Raw genomic sequence first — 22885 nt, 5'->3', positions numbered from 1 at the left:
TCCTACGCCAAAGTAATCAAACGATAATTTATACCAACTTAAAGAATCACATGGCTTTCTTTATGAATTCTGCATATCTTATACTTTAATCGCAACTTGGCATCAGCAGTCATTTAAAAGGGCTGCTTTCGAAAAAAAATATTTTATAAAATTTATGGGGTGTAAAACGTAATAATGCACGGACGTGCACGCAGTCGTAAATGCAGCGAAGGTGTCAGTAAATGAGCGTCAATGACGAAGCGCTGTGACAGCCGACAGGCTGCAGGGCAATCAAAGCGGCAAAGCGATGATTACCGCAGATGAGCATTTTTATAAGTTCAGCTTATACATACTGTGCAGACATACTTACATATAAGAACACATACATATGTATGTATATAAATACATGAAAATAATATTTATGCATTCGCAAGTCAACTGTTGTTGATACATAACTACAATGAATAGCTATAAATAGGCGTTGGCAGTGTTGCATTTATGGAAATATATGTGTATATATGCTAAACTGCAATGTAATATTGATATGCATGCGGACAGACATATCTATATTTATGGGTATATTAAAATATTGAAACCCTCTACTATTGAAATTGTCCACATACATATATTGTTGTTGTTGTTTGGTTGCGTTCACCAGAGAAATCATATAAATGTCTGTGCGGTCTATAATGAGTCAATGCACTTCATCTTGTTCTTGGTGAAGAAGAATTTTCTTCGGTGAACTTTTGCCCAGGAACTATTTTTATCACAGAAGTATTGAATTGCATTGCATTACGTTTTTCTTATAATTACCACTGTGCAAATAGATGGTAATTTGCCATATTTCCTTAAAATGAAAGTAATTTTTTTCGATAAAAAATGTTCAAGACAGAATTGGGTACATAAAAACTGTCTCCGATACCAAAATACTTATTTAATAAAAACAATAAAAAATTACAAGTATTATTACCACTTGATCGACTAATAATCATATAATTAAAATATAATCATATTTCAAGCATTTAAGTAATAAAAAAAACAAATAACGATTATTTATTATTACTATTTTTTATTGTAGCGGGTGATCCACATCGAAGTTCCCCACTTTTTGAAAGAAAAGACACAGAGACAAGCTTTACTAATCCATCTTTTCTATATTTTCTTCCTTTACAGTTTACAACAGCATCAAAAAAATTCTGAAATTTTTTAAAAACTTGAAAACAACACAAAAATAAACAAAATGGGCGAACGACGTGGTACAAAAGCTTTGGAATTATGGTGCAGACGTATGACCGAGGGCTATCCAGGTGTCAAAATCGATAATATGACCACATCATGGCGAGATGGTTTGGCCTTTTGCGCTATGATACATCACTTCCGCCCAGATTTAATGTAAGTTTCTTTAAAATATTTTAATTGTAAGCAAAAAAAGAAAATATTTGTTTGAAGACTAGAACTTCACTAGACATTGCTTTAAAAAAGGTATTAGTATCAACTATATGTATAAAAGCCATAGAAGTGAAAGTCTTTCTCTTTAAATAAAACATAATTATAGTAATAGAGAATGAATTTAACTTCAAAACTCTTTACAAAACATTATTTTTAGACATTTTTACTTTCCTTTTAGAAATATATATAAATAAATATGTACATACAGGTATATCGGATTAAAGGCTTATGCAAATAAATTTTGATAATAAAAACTTTTTCTAAATCACAATAATAATACGCTATGACACGGACATAATGCTAGTAGGCAAACTAAGTCGGCAATTATTGTAGAATTAGCTGAAGAATGAATGGAAATGGATTATATTCAAATAAGAAAGCAAAATGTTAATCGATAAAGTATAACTACCCTGTCGGAAATTTGATGTAAGCTATTAAATGTAAGAGGAAAACTTCGATTCGAATATAATTGAAAGCAATTTTGTGAAAGCTTTTGTGTGAAAGCTTTAAAGAAAAATTTTTGAAAGTGTTGTAGTGCAGTTTTCTACAAGAATTTTATAGGCAATAGATGTCAGAGTAAATTTCGAATATACAACAGTGAAAGCTTCTGTGAGCGAGAGCTTTTGTGTGAAAGCTTTAATGAAATTTTTTTGAAAGTGTTGGAATGCAGTTTTGTACAGGAATTTTAAGGCAATATATATCAGAGTAAACCTCGAACAGTGAAAGCACTTTTGTGAAAGTTTCTGTGTGCAAAAAGCTTTTGAGTGAAAGTTTTAATGGAATTTATTTGAAAGTGTTAGAATGCAGTTTTGCGTAGAATAAACGAATTATTTGTATTAATAATTTATTAATTAATAAAAAGAACAAAAATAAATAAAAGAACAGTTGGAGGAGAATATAAAACGTATGCAAATGGAAAACTTCAAACAAAACATGGAGTGATAGCTTGGATAATTTCATACAGAAAATTGACTATTTGAAAACTTCCATAAAATCTGAAACTTATGTAGTTCTTTATTTTTTAAATTTCTTAAACAATTTTTTTGGCTAAAGGGACTGCACTGACTGTATATGGTTGCTACATAATCTATATTTAAAGTATAATTACAAAAAAATATTTTTAGAAAACAAGATTATTCTGAAAGCGCCACTTAGTAGATATTTTCAAATACCTCCCACAAAAAATAGTTCGGCGTTGTTAAATCGCACGATCTTGGAAGCCACGCTACAGGCCCACGATGCGAGATAATGCGCTTACCAAGCATTTCTTTCAATAAATTGATTGCTTCGTTGGCTATGTGGCATGTAGCGCCTACTTGTTGGGACCAAAGGTCTCAAAATCCCCCAGTTCAGGCTCCAAAAAATCATTAAGCATAGCTCTATAGCATTCTCCGTTGACTGTAATACTATGGCCGGCTTCATTTTTAACAAAATATGGACCAATGGTTCCATCTGCTCATAAGGCACACCAAAACATTGACGTTTTGAGTATGTAAGGGCTTTTCAACAATGGTTTAGAGCTTATCATTACTCCAATTTTTTTTATTAACAGAACACATTCAATCAAAAATGGGCCTCAAACCTGAGCAAAATTTTCTTGCGAAAATTGGGTTTGGCGGCCATTTCGTTTTCGAACCTTATAAAGCAGTTTGAACCTTACAAATCATTTTACATTTGTCAAAATGACCTTCTTCTCTAACAGCTTCGATTCCTCTCTCTGTTAAATTGGTCTAACATCTCCGCAGGGAACATTTTTCTGCTTTTAACAGAAATGTAAACTCGAAGCGCATAAACCTACTTCCAGTTGGGATAAAAATTTTAACGACAAAGGTCAAAGAACCTGGCTTTGCTACAAACCAAACAATGTATCGCACATAGGAACTGATGTATGTGTGTATGCGTGCATGTAAATATGTAATCACGCAACAATCGAGCTGACAAGCACGCAATGCATACGAAATTAGTAGTTAGAAAGGCCATTGTAATAAAAATGTCTATATATACAGATGTTTTGTATTTTTTTCTCTAAAAATTAGTGTTGTTGTTTTCGTTTGTGTAGCTGTGTTTAACTGTATGACAGCTTTTAATATCCCGATAGTAGTATCAGAAGTTTCAGTCATTTAATACCACTATTTATGCATATACATACAGACAAACAAACACATACATACATACACATGTATGTATATATGTATTTATGTATATTTCCTATGTGCTTTGACAACAAAAAGTCGGTAGACGAGTTGCCGGCAGCTACACCAAACAATAATAATTATAATCACAACAGTGTTACCGGTTTTTATGACAAATTTGGCTTAGATCGCCGCTTTATAGCGGCATTTTCCGTTTGACATAAAAGAACAACGAAAAAGCACAAAGCCAAATAAAACAGTTTTGTTTAGATTTGTAGATGCGACATGAAACAAAACACATACATGTGAATATATATGTATAAATAAATATGTATGTATGTATATATGCACGTAACTAAGCGAATGAAAAGCCCGCGGTAACAACGCTGTCAAAGCTGGTTTTTCTCTAGGTCACATTCTAAAATTTAATGAAAAATTAAGCAAATCTCCTAAACTCTTTGCCATTGTACTCCGAAATTAAAAGGATTTTTATTTTTCGTGCAAATAATAATGACGAAAACAATTAAGAGTGGACATACTAAACGCCAAAATTAAAAGCAAACTTTGTTTTATATACCAATACAAACAATGAAAAAGTTTAAAGCTTCTCACGAGGCAAAAAAACATAATTTGCAAAAGAAAAATTTTTTAGTGCAGAGTTTTGAGCCACTTTAAAGCGGCTAAGCTTGTCGGAAAATTATAATCGGCTCTGAATTGGACAATGTTGAAAAAAGATCTCAGAAATCGATTTCCGAGAGCATCTGATTTTTAAAACTATTGCTGGTGAACACTCCAAGCGTTCGTTACTCAGAAGTACTCAAACGACGAAGAATAACTGGTATAAATTAAATAAACTGGCCGAATAAAATGCCCAGTACGTCACGGATCCCGAAGCTCCAATACAATGAAAGAACTAGCTCTGAAACAAACCTATTCACGCCATTCAACTCTTAAGCCCGTTCGTAAGCCACGTGTACATAGTAATTTAGCTTATAATTCCCAACTGTGTCTTAAGAAACTCAAAGATACTTTAACATAAAGCCCTCAAAGCATCGTTGGATAATAACCGGTAGTTTAACCGATAGGTAACTGGCAGAATTATTGATTGGAACTGTTTTCTTTTTCTGTTTTTGTTGCAAGTTAAGGCATTTTTAGACTTTTTCAACATATACCTTTAAGGATTCGTGAAATAAGTACATAAAGCCTATTAGGTACGGGGCCACACCTACTTTCTAAAAAACTGTAAATATATTATAATTTTTACCAAATTAAAGTTTTGTATTGTAAATTGGTGGTTAGTTATAGTTTTTTCAATTAACAGCATTTTTTGGGTTGTTTAAAAACTTCAAACGAAGAAATAGCGATTCTCGATTCTCAGATCTGTAAAGCAGCGAATCAAACGAGCAATTGGTATAAGTGGACTTCGATTTGCCAAACGACGAAATATAACTGGTATAAATTAAATAAACTGGCCGCATAAAATACGAAGAAATTCAGTAACTTAAATACAATGAAAGAACCAGTGCATAGCTCACTATTAATAAATCAGACTACATTCTCCCAAAGCTGGATTTCAATAGACACTTCCAGGTGAGGATACCGTCTAGACAAGAATGGAGAAGAGGTTCAATTGCAGAGGAGGGTATCACCTCAGTCTATACCGACGGGTCCAAAATGGACTGCGGAGTGGGCACGGGGGTATTCTCCGCTGATCTGGGCATATCTCTCTCTATACGTCTACCGAACTCGGCTAGCATCTTCCAAGCAGAAGTACTAGGCATAGAAAAAGCCTGCGAAGTTCTATTAGAAAACCACGGGAATATACATAAAGCAACTATATTTACGGATAGCCAGGCGGCCCTCCTGGCATTGTCTTCACCCATTACAAATTCCAGTATAGTTCACAACTGCAAGAGAGCACTAAGCTCAATAAAAGACAAGCTCCAGCTAAATTTGATCTGGGTTCCCGGCCACAGGAACATTTTCGGTAACGAAAAAGCAGATGAGTTGGCAAAGGCAGGAGCTTTCCTCAATGAATCCGAGGCGGAGCTCATACCGAGCCCGCTAGGATCGATCAAAGGAGAGATCAATAAACAATTTCAACAAATTGCTAACAACAGGTGGAAAAACAATACAAAATGCGTCATAACTAAACAATTATGGCTAACATACGACAGGAAAAGAACCAACGACCTATTAAATAGGTCAAGAAAAAGTATTTACAGAATAACAGCTACCACAACAGGGCACTGGCCATTTGGGGAACATGCGTCCAAAATGGGTATGCCCTACAACGACATCTGCCGTAGCTGCGGAGTAGCAGGGAACAAGGAAACAATCTTCCACTTTCTCTGCGAATGCCCAGCTCTGGCACAGATCCGACACAAAACACTCGGAATCCACCAAGCACCAAACCTTGAATGGATTTCCACCAAAAGCATATCGGACATAAGTAGTTTCATCGAAACCTCAAAATGGTTTGAGAGAGAGGGTGGAACGTAACAGCAGATACAGGAGGTTCTACGAATAGTGTATCAAAATGGCACATCAGTGCTAATTGAACCCGATAGGGCTGCACTCCTACCTACCTACCTACCGATGCATATACTAATCCACGGTCGCCGTGCGCCTCATAAAACTTTTGCTTAAGAAATGGATGAACGATCATACGTACACAATAGTTTCGGTTAAAATTGTTATTTGCGGCTTAAAAACTTTAATAGAAATCTGTGATAGCTATCATTTAACCGAGATTTATGTGACATAATAGATTTAGTATACCCAGAAGTTATACCACTTCAAAGAGATAGCTAAAAATTCTCTTATTGGCTTGATTGTTGTCTACACATTGAGTTTCCGAACATTAGGTCCTTATTCATATTTCAATAATATATATCCACACTTGCTTTAACTGAAATTCATTTTTGCGAATATTCATAAAATACACGATACCAACAAAAAAAAACTACGAGCCCTAAGAACTGTCCACAGATCACAAGTAGACACAGAAGTGACAAATACCTGGCAAAAATTACTGTCGAAACTGAAAATTCATCCTTCTCGATCAGTGTTTTGATGAGCAACGTGCTATCTATCGTCCATTATTATTAATGGAATACAGTAAATATACTAAAACTTATCGTTGGACTTAAATTATGCAACCAATTTCAGTAAATAATTTCTTTGATGTAATTGTTTTTTTTTTATTCGGTGGTCTACCATTATGACTTTAATGCAAACTTGTCTTATATTTCATATTCCATGGAGTGTTTTAGAATATCTTTGGAATATGATATTTTAACTCAATTAAAAGATATGACGCAGCGAGCAGATCTGCTGCTTTCACATTTGTTCAAACTATTAAAGGCCTTGTAGTTCGGGATACTCATAATTTTCCACACATCTTCATTTAGAACCTTCAAAACTACTAACTTCTTCATTATCTATTTGGCTGCTATTGAATCATGTGTATTTCTGAGAATGGTCGTAACAGAGTTCAATAAATAGTAATTATTATTATAATAATTTTTTCTTAGATTTCATAGTCAGACCTCGCATTGATATTTTAGGATAGGGGATACTATAAGTTTCTTTTCTAGCCGAACTCTCTTTGTTATACAGAATTATTATAATATTCACAAGTTCCTATTCAAACAAAGAAGTCAAGAATCTCTCAAACATATTTGCCTACTTTTAAAATTATTTAAGAAGTTCACACCCGCTATATACGCCAGATGTAGCGCTCGCAAACTATTTCTTCTTTCCCACACTCAAAAGATGATTCGCTCGTGAAAGATTTCACTCAAATGAGCGAGTCAAGACAAAAATGAACGTCTAGGCATTTTGCAAGTCTCGAGACTTAACATTATTGAACTGGTATGGAAATGTTTGAAGATCGTTGCGACAAAAATCTTACTTAATATGGAGTTTATGTCAAAGTATAAAACCATATTTGAATTAAAAGAAATTATTATTAAGTCAAAGGCTGCTTAGACCATACAATATGTATATTTAGACCCATCTGACTGATAAATCGCATGTTGAATTGTTCTACTTCACCATTTTATACTGTAATTAAGAATAATTAGTCTTTGTTCGCATTAAACGCAATTGTCTGACATAACGTTTTCACACATATGTACATATGTATGTTTGTCTGTATGTACGTTGACTCTTTCAGCTACTAATATTGTTTTAACTATTATTTGCTCGTGTGCACGGATATAGTCATTTTAAACGCGTGGCTTTGTGCATTTATTTCCAACTCCATTTCTATTTCCATTCATTCGTCCGAACACCTTGTAATGTACAGTTGTTTGTTGTTGCTGCGTGCAATAACGGCAGCGTTACTATTTCGGGCGGCTCACTCCCATGCCTTACCGAGCGCTATTATTGTATTTCACTTATGATTTCCGGTTTCCTGTAATTATAATGCACTAAGAGCACCACAACAACAACGAAATAAATTGGAGAAATAATACAAAAAACAATAAAGGCGTAACTAAAAATTGAGGGGGAAATTAATCATTTCGAGCGCTGCTGGTAAGGCGTCCACGGGGCAGAGAGGATCGCAGTGGCGAGAGGCTGCGTAGACTCTAATGAACCAGTCAAATAGCTTCAAATATTTGTTCTGTTGTTGTTGCGTTGCTTTGTCTTAAACAGTTAATGCATTACAACAACACACAGATATCAAACAAATAAACCAAATAAATTTATTAGATGAATATCCATTTGCGGCAACAACCACTCCAGTTGATGACTGGCTGCGCGGGTCACTAATGGTTAGACAGCTGAATTTATAATTCGAGAAATCAAGATCTAGAAGTAAACAAAACCAAAAAAAAAACACGAAACAGCCTTGCCAAGGTCTCTCAGTTTGGCTAGAGTGGCATGCACTTCGATTTATGTATATTTGTAGTAATGTATGTGCATAAATATATATGTTCATATATCTGTCTGCCCCGCTGATCTCTGACATTTTTGATTTAGCTGCGGTAATTCTAGCTCTTGCCAATATTTCGTTATTGAACTCGCATTTTTCATTTGATTTATCAAAAGTTGTTCGACCAGCTGCAGCGGCGCGTTTTTTCGTTAACTTTTCGTTCTGTCTATTTGCGGTCATAGCCGTTTAGGCGCTCAGCTGGCAGCTGCAAATATTTCGTTGCCTAAACGCTGTGCGTGCCGCCGCAGGTGTCGATACATTTTTTACTCGACAAATTTAATTTGTTGCACTTTCATGATGTCAATTGAAATTAATTGCAAATTTTTTGGAAAAAACATTTTGAAAAATATGAAAAATTTACAAATAAACTTTTTAGAATTTGAAATTCCTTGAAAAAGTCCGTATGTAAATTTCGATTTCTAAACTAGTGCAGAACTAAGCCATTATGGAACAGGTGGTTTTTCTTCGATTCTAACACAAACCAACAAAGTAATATTTTGGCATACCGATAATCTATACAATAACGAGTTGATTGGACCTTATCAGTATGGCTTTAAGCTTGGAAAAACAACTACTGACCAGATATTCATCATGCGTCAAATCTTGGAAAAGACCAAATTCAAAGCCGCTTTAGAATGCACCAAAAGAAGCTGCCTGAATTTGGTATCCCAGCAAAACTAATACGACTTTGTAAACGAACGTTGAGCTCCATCAGGATCGGAAAGGACCTCTCCGAGCCATTCAAAGCCAAAGAGGTTTCAGACACCCCATCGTGCGACTTCATCAAACTAATGCTGGAGAAAATAATTCGATGGTGTAAAGTTGTTGACTTACGCCGATAATATTGATATCATTGGCCTCAATATCCAAGCCACGCTTTTTTTTCTTTCTCCAGATTGGATAGGGAAGCAAAACAAAGGAGTCTGGCAGTGAACGAGGGCAAGACGAAATATCTGCTATCATCAAACAAACAGTCGTCGTACTCGTGACTAGGCTCCCACACCACTACTGACAGTCACAACTTCGAAGATCGAAATAATTTCGTTTACAGCATTAAGAGCAATAAATGTCAACATAGAAATCCAACGCAGGATTACTCTTGCCAACAGGTGCTTCTTCGGACTGAGTAGGCAATTGAGAAGTAAAGTCATGTTTTGACATTCAAAAACCAATCTTTACAAGTCACTCATTATTCCCGTCCTTCTATATAATGCATCTTTATAGAGGCATGGACGATGACAACATCTGATGAGTCGACATTTTCGAGAAAAAGGTTCTGCGAAAGATTTATCGTCCAAAGCTCCAAACAAACTTTAGGCCCCATATTTCGAAACAAAGCCAAACAGCCGGTGAAAATCTTTCTTATCTCATAGCTCTGTCTTCAAATACGTAAAAAAGATCTTAACGATAATGGGAAGACAATTATAAACTATCCGTAACTAACAAATTATCTTTTTTCTTCCTTTTGTAGTATGATTTCATAAGTTAAGAGTTCGTCATCTATCTTCAGAGCTCCGATGAAATGAAGGCAAACTGTCTTGCCGAAATCGTCGTCAAACCGAGCGAGGTGCTCAAAAAAGTTAATAGTAAACGCATTAGGAACTATTTTGTAGTAACCTATGAAGATTATGAATATAGTATGGGAAAATTAAGGCCAAGTTTTCAAAGTAATACAATGTGTACCTAACAATATGCGTTGGCGTCCGCTGTAATCATAAAAATCAACGCTACTTGAGCATCGACTGACCCAGAGAGCATGCTTTATGTACCAGTTCTAAGACAGTCATGAAATCGCTAGTACTTTACCTAGCTGCCTCTCTTTTTTATCGGTGGCGTACTACATACTTATATACATAGCATATGTACATATTGCAAATATGTAGTATGTATGTCTGTTTCAATAATTTATGCGAATTTGCTTGAGGCAATTATATTTCTCTCATAATTAACTGCGAACTGTGACACCCACTTCAGAGCAGCCGAAAGCATTTGTTTTCAACGTTCAAGCCGCTTATTTTGCTTATTTTATAATTCGAAAATTATTTAGAAATAAAAATTTTTTGCGGTTTTGCCAAAGTAGCTGTTAATGACATATTTGTATGAAATTATGCATAATTTGTTGGTTGACAATATCAATTAGTACTTTGTATGACAACATGCTTGATAGAAATGATGTCACCAAAAAATACCAAATCTGCTATTATATGGAATTAAGAATATTTTAATAAAAATAAAAATAAATTTACTATTAAATTAGCATTTCTGAAGTTTATAAAAAGGTTAGAAAGAACTTATAGCGGGTGAGACAGAAAATTGCGAAATCTTCTATGATAATATGAAATTTAAAATGCTTCGAATCTCTATAATCTTCCATTATGCTGCCAGTAAAAATAAAAATTCTTCAAAATTTGATTTAAGCAGGTTTATAATTATTATCTCTGTTATTTATATAAACTTAAATGAACATCTGACAATCTTAGTACACCTTACATGAGAGATATGGAAAGCTAGGTGTAAATTTCAGACATTTTTGATACCAAAGCTAATCGTATCTACTAGAGATAATTTGTTTACCCATTTTATAAAGATTTTTTCTCACTGTCGGAGATACCATATGTAAAGTTAATCGAACCTTTTATAAAGTTAACGAATGGGAAATCTCCTTTTATGGCTCAGACGTAGCTTTAACCAAATTTCTAATACACTGAATTTTTACATAGGTAATACTAAATTTAGATGATACTACGTTTTATTAGTCAGTTATTATTATACTCGTAAATATGTATGATTAATACTGTATTATCATTGTTTCTTTTTCCAATCCCCAGTGAATTCGACAAACTCAACAAAGCCGATGTGTATTACAACAATGAATTGGCCTTCACCACCGCGGAGAAATACTTGGGAATCCCTGCCTTATTGGATGCTGTCGATATGGCTACCTATGAAGTGCCAGACAGATTATCAATACTCACTTATCTGTCACAATTCTATCAAGTATTTGCCGCACAAGGTAAGTGGAAAACAAGAATATACCTATATAATATTCATTTCTGTGTTAAAAATTATACTATTTATGATTTTTTGAGTCTTACGTTATGTTCGAAAACATATGTATGTGTATGAGGAACTTAGTTCAAAAAGTAAGATAAACGATCCATTATTCACATTTGTCGCTTAATGCTAAGTTTCATACTGCTAGAAGAGGCAGTAGCTCTGTCAAGTAACTCACTATAGAAACCAAAGAACGATCCGAGCACTAAAACGGTGCAACCAAGAACTGCAGATGACTTTCGTTGTATATATATGTATGTATATCAATATTTTAGACGATATGGTTTTTTAGAAAACCTTTAGATTCGAAGTAGAAAACTAAACTTTTTTTATTAATAAAGTAGTGCGAAATTTGGCCTACAGTGGACTTGCCCCTAAAATTTTAACTTGGTCGAATATTTTTTTATTGCCAAGCCAAGAAAAATGTCTAAAGCTAAAAAGATTTAGAAGCCGTAATTGGATTAATCTAATAAATTAAGGCGGATGATTCATAATATTATATTAGAAAAAGCAAAAACATAAAAAAAAAATATTTAGAAAATAGGGACGTTCGAAATTTTTTTTATAGAAAAAATTAAATTTTTTTATTTTTTATTAAGAAAATAAATGCCAAAGATAAGGACTTTTTGAGAGAAAAAAATTTTGGTTGAGAAAAGAGTTTTTTTTATAAAAAAATTTATTTAATTTTTAATTTATAAAATTTTTTAGCAATATTTTTCATAAACAAATTTGGTTTAGAAAATAGTTTTATACAAAAAAAATCTTTAATTTTTAAATTCTTAAAATTTGTTTAACAAAATTTTTCTTTTTAAAACAAAAAAACCGACTTAGCTAACTTTCCTCATATGTGTGTGTGTATATGTGAATGCACTGAGCGCATCGCGAGCGTGCTTCTAGCCATTAAAATTCTCCCCAAACATACATACATACATATTAATGCAGCATGGCCCCTTCACTGTTCAATTAAAAATAACGCCTCACATTACCCCACTAACCGTGCAATGCCCCCAATCGGCAGCGTAACGCTTTCCGCTTGCCAGTTGCCGCTTAGCCAAACTGCCTTTGGAGCAATACTCCACAGCGCAAACTAAAGAGTTGCTTGTATGCAGTTTGTTATGACAAAAAAAACAAAAACAAAAATAGTAAAAAAAATCAACTTCATAGGAATAAAATTAATCAAACGCTTCAGCGCATGCGCAGGCAGCGTAACTGACTGCAACTGTAAATTGTTAATTGCTTGCACCAGTAGAAACAACGCCACCAACGATTACCGTGCCTATATAAGCAACAACAACAACAATGGTAATAGCAAAAACAATGATAACAACAACAATAACAAAAACAAAAACAATGATAACAACAACAACAACAACAAAAATATAACAACAACAATAACAAATGATAAAAACAACAATAAAAAGATATGACAACAACAATACGCAAAGGCACACCAAAACCACAAAAACAACAATAACGGCAGGAGAGCAGCTAACAAACTCTTTGGCTTGCTGTAAAAGTAGATTAGCACAAAATCATAATAAAATTTGCCCGCACTTTCCCTCGCCGTCAGCGCTGCGGCCGCACACCAAAATGCATTTTTCACTCGGCGCGCGCACAAACGGTGTTGCCAACGTTGTTGTTGTTGATTTTTTTGCACTCATTCGTTGTACTACAAATCGAGAGCGTGTTTTGGTGGAAAGCGCTGATAAATGGACGCAGCGAGGTACTCAAGCGTTACCCTTTTAGCCAACCGACAATTTCAATTTAACTTTAAAATAAAAAAATTCACAGAAAAAAATAAAAAAAACTCAAAAAAAAAATAATAATAATAAAAAAGTAAAAAAAAAAATATAAAAAAAAAATGAAAATAATTACTTATCTAAAAATAGGGCGTTGTTGCAGCTTTGTGCCATCGCCAGTGTATTACGAGTATTTGTGCATAACGGTACTCCAGCATAAAGCGGAAATAATGCATTGTATTCGAAGTTAATGCGCAGCTCTTCGAAGTCAACTAAGTTTCAGCTAACGAAAGTGGATTTACCGCTAAATATTGCTATACCGCAAGCTAAGTACATACACAAATATGTCTGTATGTGTTTAAAATTTCCTCAATTATTTATATTTAAGCGCTACTAAAGTGTATAAAGAGCATAATGCCTCAATTGGCAGTTGCTTGGCTGCTTTAATTATGTGTCGGAAGCACCACAACTTAGAAATGATTTGGACTCTGTAATTACAAAACACTTAGCTTCATACTTATTTAAAACTTGAAATTGGAAATTATTAGTTTTTGTTACAAATTATAGTAGCGCATCGCTAATTTCAGCAGAAACTTTGCTCTAAATCTGTCAGGGTCTTGCAGCGCTTTGTTATTATTGTTGCTTAAAGATAATAGTGTGGGCATAACCTCAAATCAACACACTTTTCCTTTCATTTACGCAAATTTGTAATAATATGCATTGTGTCCGGTTTTGTGGCGAAAAATATTATACCAAAGCTTAATTTTTGTTATACATATATTTTATATATAGGTGGCAACACCATTTTATTTACGTTAATTTCTACTAAATATTAAGACCTTGTCGCAATGACTTTGTAGCGCAAAACATTACATCAAAATTTATTAATTTAACATAAATAGGTGGCAACACCGTAGAGATATTTTATGTTCATAAGAAAATATAATCCAATTCAATCCTATCTTACAAATTTTCTGTTAAATAACAATATACCAAAATTTATTTTCTTTATATGTTTAAACCGGTGGCAACACCAAAAGCATATTTTATTATAATAATTGGTAAATATAATAATTTCAACGTATCTTAAAAATTGTCTGTTAAATTGCGGTATAGTTTAGCAAAAGGTGGCAACTCCGTTCTAAAGTAGACCGATATCAAGGCTTCAGGCTTCCAAAGCATATTAAAGCTCTAGCAAAATTGTCAAGTTTTTACCTTTTTATTGACTATTCTATATGATTTTTCTTTGAAAACTAGTGTTATGACGTTGCCACTTTTAATTATTTTTATACTCTTGCAACCTGTTGCTACAGAGTATAATAGCTTTGTTCACCTAACGGTTGTACGTATACAGGGTTTGTCCGGTAAGTAATAGGACCGATTTTCTTCCACCGTGACTGTACTTCGGAGCATGTGCGCACCGACCGGATTCGGTAGAGGGCGTTCCTAGCTAACGAACGAGCGGCTGGTCAGTTGTTTCCGAACACCTGGAGAGTCAAGACAAACATTTTTGCGCGACATGTTTCTGTGAGTGGTGCAAGCCGAAAATACAGAGTTCGTTAAAGCAGAGGTAAGCGATTAAATTCTGTATGAAACTCGATAAATCTGCGATAGAGACATTTTATATGATCAAGCAGGCTTACCCAGATGTTGCTATAGCAAGAAGTGGTGTGTTTCGGTGGCATCAGGTCTTTTTGGAGGGCCGGTGAGAGGACTCATTGTCTTTTTTGACATCAGAGGCATCGTCCACCATGAATTTGTTCCTCCTGGACAAACCGTCAATGCCGTCAATGTTCTCAAGACTCTCAAAGAAGAGTCAATCGGGTCCGACAAGACATCGCAGCCGATTGGAAGTTGCACCATTACAACGCTTCGGCTCACACCGCCTTTCTTGTGATCAGCTACCTAGCCAACTACCTTCCGCAGCCATTTTACGGCTCAGATGTGGGATTTTTTTGTTTCCTTGCCTGAAAAAGCCCATGAAAGGCAAGCATTTTTAGACAACAGAGGGGATCCAAGCAGCATGCACCTCGACTCTCAAGGCTATTCCGGTGGATGCCTGTCACGGAAGGCCTTCAATGCTTGGAAATAGCGCTGTATCGGCACAAGTGGAGCCTTTTTTGAAAGTTCTTAAAGAATTGTTACAATTGATTCAATTATTTTTTTTTTCCAAATCGACTCAGTCCTATTACTTTCCAGGCAAACCCTGTATAAATGATCAGGGTGACGAGAAAAGTTGAAATCCGGGTCTCTCTTTCCGTATGTCTGTGCAAGCTGTAACTTGAGTTCAAATTGAGATATCTTGAACTAAGAAACCTTTACTCGTCTCTATTTTGTCCAAAAAAAAATAGTTTGAACGCAGAATATTAGTTTTAGTTAGGGTTCAGTGGGGAACCCAACACCTAAGATAGTAAAAAAAATATTAACAGTCCAATTTTCTGCAAAAATATTTTGATTCGTAAGCTTTTTATTAAGTCTAACCAAAACTATTGCGCAATATTTTACAATTATCGTTAATAAGCGAATTTTCCACGGCACCTCGACGGGAGCCAAACCAGCAACAATAAAGCTTCCAAGGGAGTTGTGTAATGAAAGCGACAGCCGAACGAAAATTTTGTATACGCAACAAGTTGTGTTGCAAGAAGGAAGCACTGACATAACTGTTATATACATTGTCATATATATATGCATATATATAGATATATACATATGTATATGTAATGTGTTCATATACTTATATTAGAGTGACAACTTAACGCCAAGGAAAACTCATTATCGCCTCATCAGCCCTTCACCGCCCTCCTCATCGCTAGCATTGCAAAATAATGAAACCCAGCGCAACAACAAAAAGTGAATTTGTGTGTGTGGCAAATATTGCCATTGTCGTCACAATCACAGTCGGCGTTGCAGTAGCGAAAATTGCCGCTAAGCATAAAGCTCTGTGGGAACAGCAATATTACCTCGATTATGCAATCACAATACCCAACAAAAACAACAACAACAAAAAGTCGCAAAATCATACAATGCAGCAGAGTACAGAAAAGATAAGCGCAGAAGATGCTCCGCGGCAGTTGAAAGAGCAGACTTCCACGCACACACACGCCGAGGCGCACAATCACGGCGAAAAACTAAAAGGTTTGCACTTTTGACAGTTGCAACTTGCAATAAGTTTTTCCAGCTGCGCGCACACGGCAGCGCCTTTCGGACTCCCAACAGCTTACAACAACATGCATTGATTGTTGTTTTTGTTTGCGCTACCGCTACCTACGCTGCTGCCGTTGCCGTTGTTGCTACAATAAAAGTTAGTAAATAAAGCAAAAACAATAATAATAACAACAACAACAATGTTGCGCTAATGGGGACGCGCTCTGTGCTTTGTGCGCCGCGCCGCTGAAGATGACACACTTTTGATTCGGTGGCGGCGCACCACACACACACACACACGTGCATGCAAATGCAGTGTGATTCATTGAAATGTTGCTCGTTTGTAAAAGTATTTTTGTTTTTTATTTATTTCGTTTTTATTGCCTCGCGTTCTACAATCGCTGTGCGGTGCGGCGCTTCTCTCGCTCGCAGCAATAACAACAACTGATTTTGGCATTTAACAATTGATTAAACGCGCCTTTTGATATATCACGATTTCGTTTGACTTCTGACTACAACGTCGCGTAGTTTGTGGCACACTTGCGACACATAAGATGTTGCAACATTTGCACCCTGGCTTCGGCTGCTTGTAATCGATATTTTGTTGCTGTTGTTATTGTATGATTATGCAATACGGTTGCCTACTTACGCGAAGAACGAAAACGAAGATGGCAGATGGCACGAGGTCAACTCGTTAGATCACGAGCTTTTTGAAGAGGTATTTTAATATGTCACAGCGCTAGCCTGTTCTTCTTCTCGATGGGCGCAACAAACGCTTCCACTTGTTGGTAGATCTACCATAACACAGTTAACATTTATTGATCCTACGAGACATGAAGTCTGTTTTTGCGCTCATTCGTTCTCACGATAATATTAAAGGCAGGTCTTCTTGGAACCACGCGATCTAACCGTTGGAAGAAACTCTTTCCATAATCCTTCTTGATCATTCGACTTTCATCTTCCTCCTTTACCAGTTTGAGAAGGACCTGGATATATTTGAAATCTCCAATTGGCGCCAAACAGAGAAAAGGAAGAACGACTGGCGCGCTATTGGTGCTTTTCGATCCAGAGACAGCCCGGTAGCTTGGTGAATTTTTCAATGCTGGAATCTAGTACTACAGATAACCATATTTCGGGCCCTGGCGAAGTCGATCAGCCTCATCCTATTTGGTTTCCTCGTGGAGGCTGAATTTACCGACTGTTGTGCCAAAGATACTTCCCTTGCCCACCCTGGTCACTAAGCACAATTTTAACATCGTGGCGGGGGCAGCTCTCATAGGTGCGCTCCAAGCGCTCATAGAAGGCATCTTTGATTTGGTTTTCTTCTGTCAGGGCATGGGCGCCAATCAGCGATATGTTGAAGAACTAAGGGAGCGGACATTCCAGGTGCATGCTTCAAATCATAATTCGTTTACCATGGTCGTCATCAAAAGGGGGTCTCTCATCCGAGGCTGTTTAAACTTTTTCAATGGGCGGGGTGGGGGGTGTTGTTTTTTACGTGGCGGATCGAAAACCCAGCGCACTTTCCTGTGCAGGGGATGTTTCGCCTTCTTACTTTAGCTCGCCTTCAAACAGATGTTCTTAGGCTACCCAGAGGATACTTGGTCTAGGACCGGAAATTGTGAGCTGCTAGAGCCATATGTAAAAGAATCTTGTCTGGTCACTAGCAAGTGAATGACAATCAGAGAATTTTCCTCACTTCTACACATGACTCCATCCTCTATTCACATATATATTCTTTTTCGAAGATGGCTAGTTTTCTCTATAGAAAATTTTCAAAATTAATTAATTTACAATTTAACCTCAAATTTACGCGTTTGAGTCACAGTTGTTCAAAATATTTAATACTCCACGAAAGGCCTCTATCATTTTCCTGCCATGTAGTGCGATAACTTATTTTTATTGCCATAAAAAAGGCACTTTCATCGCGCGGTCGTCGACCGTAGCCAGAAATGTCTGACGTGCAACAATAGAAAAATTATAATAAAACAACAACGCCAAAAAAATCCACATAAATATTTAAAAAGTGAGCGTAAGGCGCAATCCTCTGAACGGCACAGTCGTCTGTTGCTGTCGTGTGGTGCTGTAATACAAAAGCGTGGCAAGGCAACGCGACGCGACTGGATGACAGAAGTTACAATTTTACTTTCACTTCTCGCTCGTCTATAATAATAGTACTCGTAGTAACTGATTTGCAATTGTTGCCAGATTTCGTAGTTCGCTTTTTACCTCGCTCGCTTGTCTGCCATTCTTTTTTGCGCGCCGTTTTTTTGTAGATTGTTGCAAGCAGATAATTTGCAACTGAAATTCTTGTCGATTGTCGATTGTGTAAGATCGGCACGATTATTGGCAGCTTTTGGCAAGGCTATTCATAAAGGTAACTCGCAGCCAATGAACTCTCGCTCTCGAGCGCGCGCGCGCTTTCTCTGTCGCTGTAGTCGGGATTGAAGTAGTACTTAGGTTATGGAAGGAGCTTACAATTGCTCGTATATAATTTTAATGTAATAAGCGATAGCGTTAGTGGAAAAACGTGAGTGGAAGTTTGTAGTTTATAAGAGCGAATATTTAATCGATTTCGATTTCCTTTAAATTTTGTGTGGAATGCAAGATTTATTGATTTTGCGAAAGTAAATTACGTGAGAGAAAATATGACACAATGCGATAAGGTTGTGAGAGTTTTGGATTTATTTTTTCTTTGCTTCTGTGTCGAATTTCCGGAATGCGATTATTGTAATGACCGAGGCTCTGTTGATGAATGAGCTGATAAGGAAAACAATTTCACGAACAAAATTGGATATATATTAGCGAATCACACGCGTATGAATATAGTGCTGACATGCTTGTTATGGAAGTTCACTACAGCAAGGCAATAAAGCGTTACAAACGATGTAAAATGTTTATTGTCAACGAAGATTTGAGTTAAAAGTGGTTTATTTAGACTAAATAATTTAGAAACTACTTTTTTCCATCAAGAAAAGTAAAAATAGAAGCACTTGTTCCACAGCGCCAGCTATCGTAAGTTAATAATATAGTTTAAATATAATTTCCTAGCTCAAAAAAAAAGATAAAGTACACCAAAATTTTCCTGAAAAACTTCACTGCCTCAGGCAAATCGGATCAATATTTACTTTAAACAGCAAATTTTAGAAACTACTTCTTAATATATTTGTTTTCTATACGGGTTAAATAGCAGATATATAAACCTCTTTTTGGTAATTTCATGAACTAAATATCGGAGATATGAACCTCTGTCTGGTATTTCCATGAATTAAATATCGAAGCCATGAACCTCTTTTTGGTATGACTGAACCTTGAGAAAAGTCTCAGGTGGCCCGTATAGCTAAAAACGAGCTTTAAGTTTCGCTTCTTCTTCGTTTTTAACAATTATTTTTCGTTTCTTTCTTCTGTAACAAGCTGTCACACTTTTCGAGCCAAATAAAGCGTGAGGGTAAGCGGTCTATTTTATCTGCAAACCCCCAGATTAATGTGCTATGCTCGAAGGTTCTTATGGAGAATTCAATCTTAAAACTGAATTTGTTGCAGAGCTTTCCACTACAATGTTGATTAGTGATAGGTTGAACATTTCTATAATGCATGAGACCAGGTGATAGATCCCATTTAGACCACAGCACCTGTTTACGTGCACTTTGCTTTTAATCCGCGTTTACCTATAAATCATAGTGCTTAGTCGAAAAGAAGATTTTAGGACGACCGAATGACCAGCAAAAACAGTATTCCGAACTATAAATTTTACGGTCTAATACTTTTTTGCCAATATCATTCTTCAGACATACTTTACAATTTATTAAACTGGAGGCAGGAAACTATTTGAACAAGGTACTGACACATCACTTGACTTACATCTGTACTTAAAATTTGGGTTAGAGATCCTAAGATAAATCTGTAAATCGGACGATTTAAAAAATGGGTAAAAATCTGTAGATCTTTGATCTCTTTAGCTTTTGGATATCTGAAGTTCTAAAATAGTTAAATCTGGCGATGATTGATTCAACTCTTTTCTAGATGCTGAATATCCAGATCTGTTAACCTTTGAATATTTATTTAATCATTTCTGTATCTCAACATCTCCTATTGTCGAAACAGCTTGAAATTCTTCCATTTTCTAACACATATTCAAATATGAATTCCACTTCATAAATATTTAGTTTTTTTTTTGATCGGTCTCTTACGATTTCAGCGGTTTTGTTCGTGCTTCATATTGCTGCTACAATTGTGTTGCAAGCTTGTTATCGCCTTTTCAGCAATAAATCGATGTGTCAATTTCTAAATTTATGTATACCGGATTTGATTTATTGGCACGCTTTATTTTGCAATTTTTCACCGTTAGCTGCATATTTACATGCAAATAGCATACTTATATACTTAAGAAAATGTGCGGCATACTCATAGCACGCTTATCTTCTGGCCGATAAAAAAAAAATCGAAAAAATATGAAAATAAGCAAAAACTGAGTTAAGTAGTTTTTGAAGTTATTAATTGGTCACATTAAGTGGTTTGAGGAAAAATTAACCAAAAATGCGAAATCTTAGATATTAGAAAAATTATGAACTCAGGCAAAAGAGAACTACTCATAATTTTTTGGTTTTTGTGCTCTTAAAAGCTTAATGAAGTAATCCAAAATTAGATCGCAGGGTATTCTTAACTTAACTCTGGCTTAAGGTTAGTAAATTCGCAATCCTTAGCATCGTAGCTCGATAGTTTTTACTTGACGAACTAATTTGAAGGCAAGGTTTTACCAACAGACATCTAAGGTTATTCTCTCCATCTGTTTGACACTACAAAGGCTGTAGTCATCTATCAAATATCTCATTAGAACTAAATTTCATTCACAGCATCTCGAATAAATACTCTAGTATCTAGACCCTTCCAAGAACTCGATTTTAGTGACAACTGTAAAACTTCGTAAATTTTGAATTTTGAAAATTTGGTTTTCAATTCCAAATACCCCTCGACATAACTATATATAAAACAGCTTCAAATGGAAATTCTGGGAAACAAAATAGCTGATGGGATTGCCAAAAGAAAGTGACATCCGTCTTGCTACCGAACCAATGCAGGAAAGACGGAAGTCGATCTCGGAAGGACTGTGGTTGATTTTGATTTAAAGACAGGTCATCTACTGGCATCACATACGAGTCCAAATTAGATATCAAATCGCTCGTAAAGTTCGGAAAAAGCGTTGACGTTCTGTATGACGAGTACTCCAGCTTTAATTAAGCTGAAATTGCAGCTGTCATTACTGAGAACCAGTAAGGCTATGTATGGCGTTACAGTCGGCCAGTATAACCTCGTCTAACCTATGACAAATAGTAGATTAATGAACTTAGATTTCATCGTACTATATAGAATGCAACACTTTTGCTGAGCATACTTGCATAGAATCCTTCACTTGCCGTTTCAAGCAAAACCCCTTACCTACTGGTATATTTTTTCATCCAAAAGTAAAACCGCATGAACAATATGATCTTTCCCAAAGTGTCACGGCACTATAGCGCGCAGCATTCTAACAAAAAACCAACATTTCGCCGTACAAATAACCAATAAAACGGCATAAATGATCACTTAGTTAGCCGGCGAGCGCGTAATAAAACGTGTTTGAAGCGAAATTGCCGGCAATTATTGCAAGCAAAAAAGTTGTTCAGCATTTTTTCGCCGATTTTTGGCAAATTAAAAATCACTGCCTGGTAGGTAGACTTCCACGAATTGCGGCGCGCATTGCATGCTCCTTTTTTCGGAAGACGAAACAAGAACAGCAAGGCAATCTACTCGCCTGGGACCGCCTTTCATTGCGCGCGAAAGCCTGTTTGCGCAGCAGACATTGTGGGCCATTTGAGCTTGTTTTGCTGCTGCCAAAATCAGTAAAATGTAAGAAAAAAGTCATGCTTTAAATCAGTTAAGGACCCTACTCAAATGTATCGATTGCGCTGTAGCAGCAACAATGGCATCGGCGGCGACGACGGCGGCGTTTCCTTTACAAATTACACGTTCTTTTTGCTTGTTTACTTTTGCTTATGTTTTCATTGTATTTATTGCGTAATTTGAGCAGAAAATTGATGCAATCATCGATGCTGCATAATGTTGCATCTACAGCAACAAAAAAAGTCGTTGCCTTCACTTTGTTGTGCTCTTTCGGCACTTTTTTGCCACAAATTCGACTCGATCAGCTCACATGTTTCCTGTCTCGCTTTGTGGCCGCTGCTGTTGTTGTTTTTTGTTGTTTTTGTATTTTTGTGGCTTTTACCGAACTTCGATTTTGAGTTTGCGCATAAATTTAGGGTTTTTGATCTTTTGCGCTCTCGCCATTACGAAGATTCAATCTGGCTCGTCTGACTCGTCTGGCTTGTCGCTCGGTCCGTCCGGCCGCCACCGATGTGATTGACCTTTCGAGTCAAAGCGGCTGCAAGCTACCAGCAAGCGGCAGTCAA

General features: G+C 36.0%; 1 protein-coding gene across 2 annotated transcripts in view; it reads left to right on the top strand.

Annotated features, from left to right (window-relative positions):
• LOC105227275 (MICAL-like protein 1) overlaps positions 1 to 22885 on the top strand; it is a 151402-nt gene that overhangs the window by 63508 nt on the left and 65009 nt on the right. For both annotated transcript variants that reach the window (XM_049456314.1, XM_049456313.1), the window contains exons 3-4: positions 1153 to 1371; positions 11331 to 11515. In XM_049456314.1, coding sequence (XP_049312271.1) covers positions 1220 to 1371; positions 11331 to 11515 — 337 coding nt within the window. In that variant the 5' untranslated portion in view covers positions 1153 to 1219. The remainder of the gene's footprint in view (positions 1 to 1152; positions 1372 to 11330; positions 11516 to 22885) is intronic.

The sequence above is a fragment of the Bactrocera dorsalis genome, chromosome 4 (assembly GCF_023373825.1).
Source record: "Bactrocera dorsalis isolate Fly_Bdor chromosome 4, ASM2337382v1, whole genome shotgun sequence".
NCBI classification, from domain to species: domain Eukaryota; kingdom Metazoa; phylum Arthropoda; class Insecta; order Diptera; family Tephritidae; genus Bactrocera; species Bactrocera dorsalis.
This window is presented reverse-complemented; position numbering and strand designations above follow the sequence as displayed.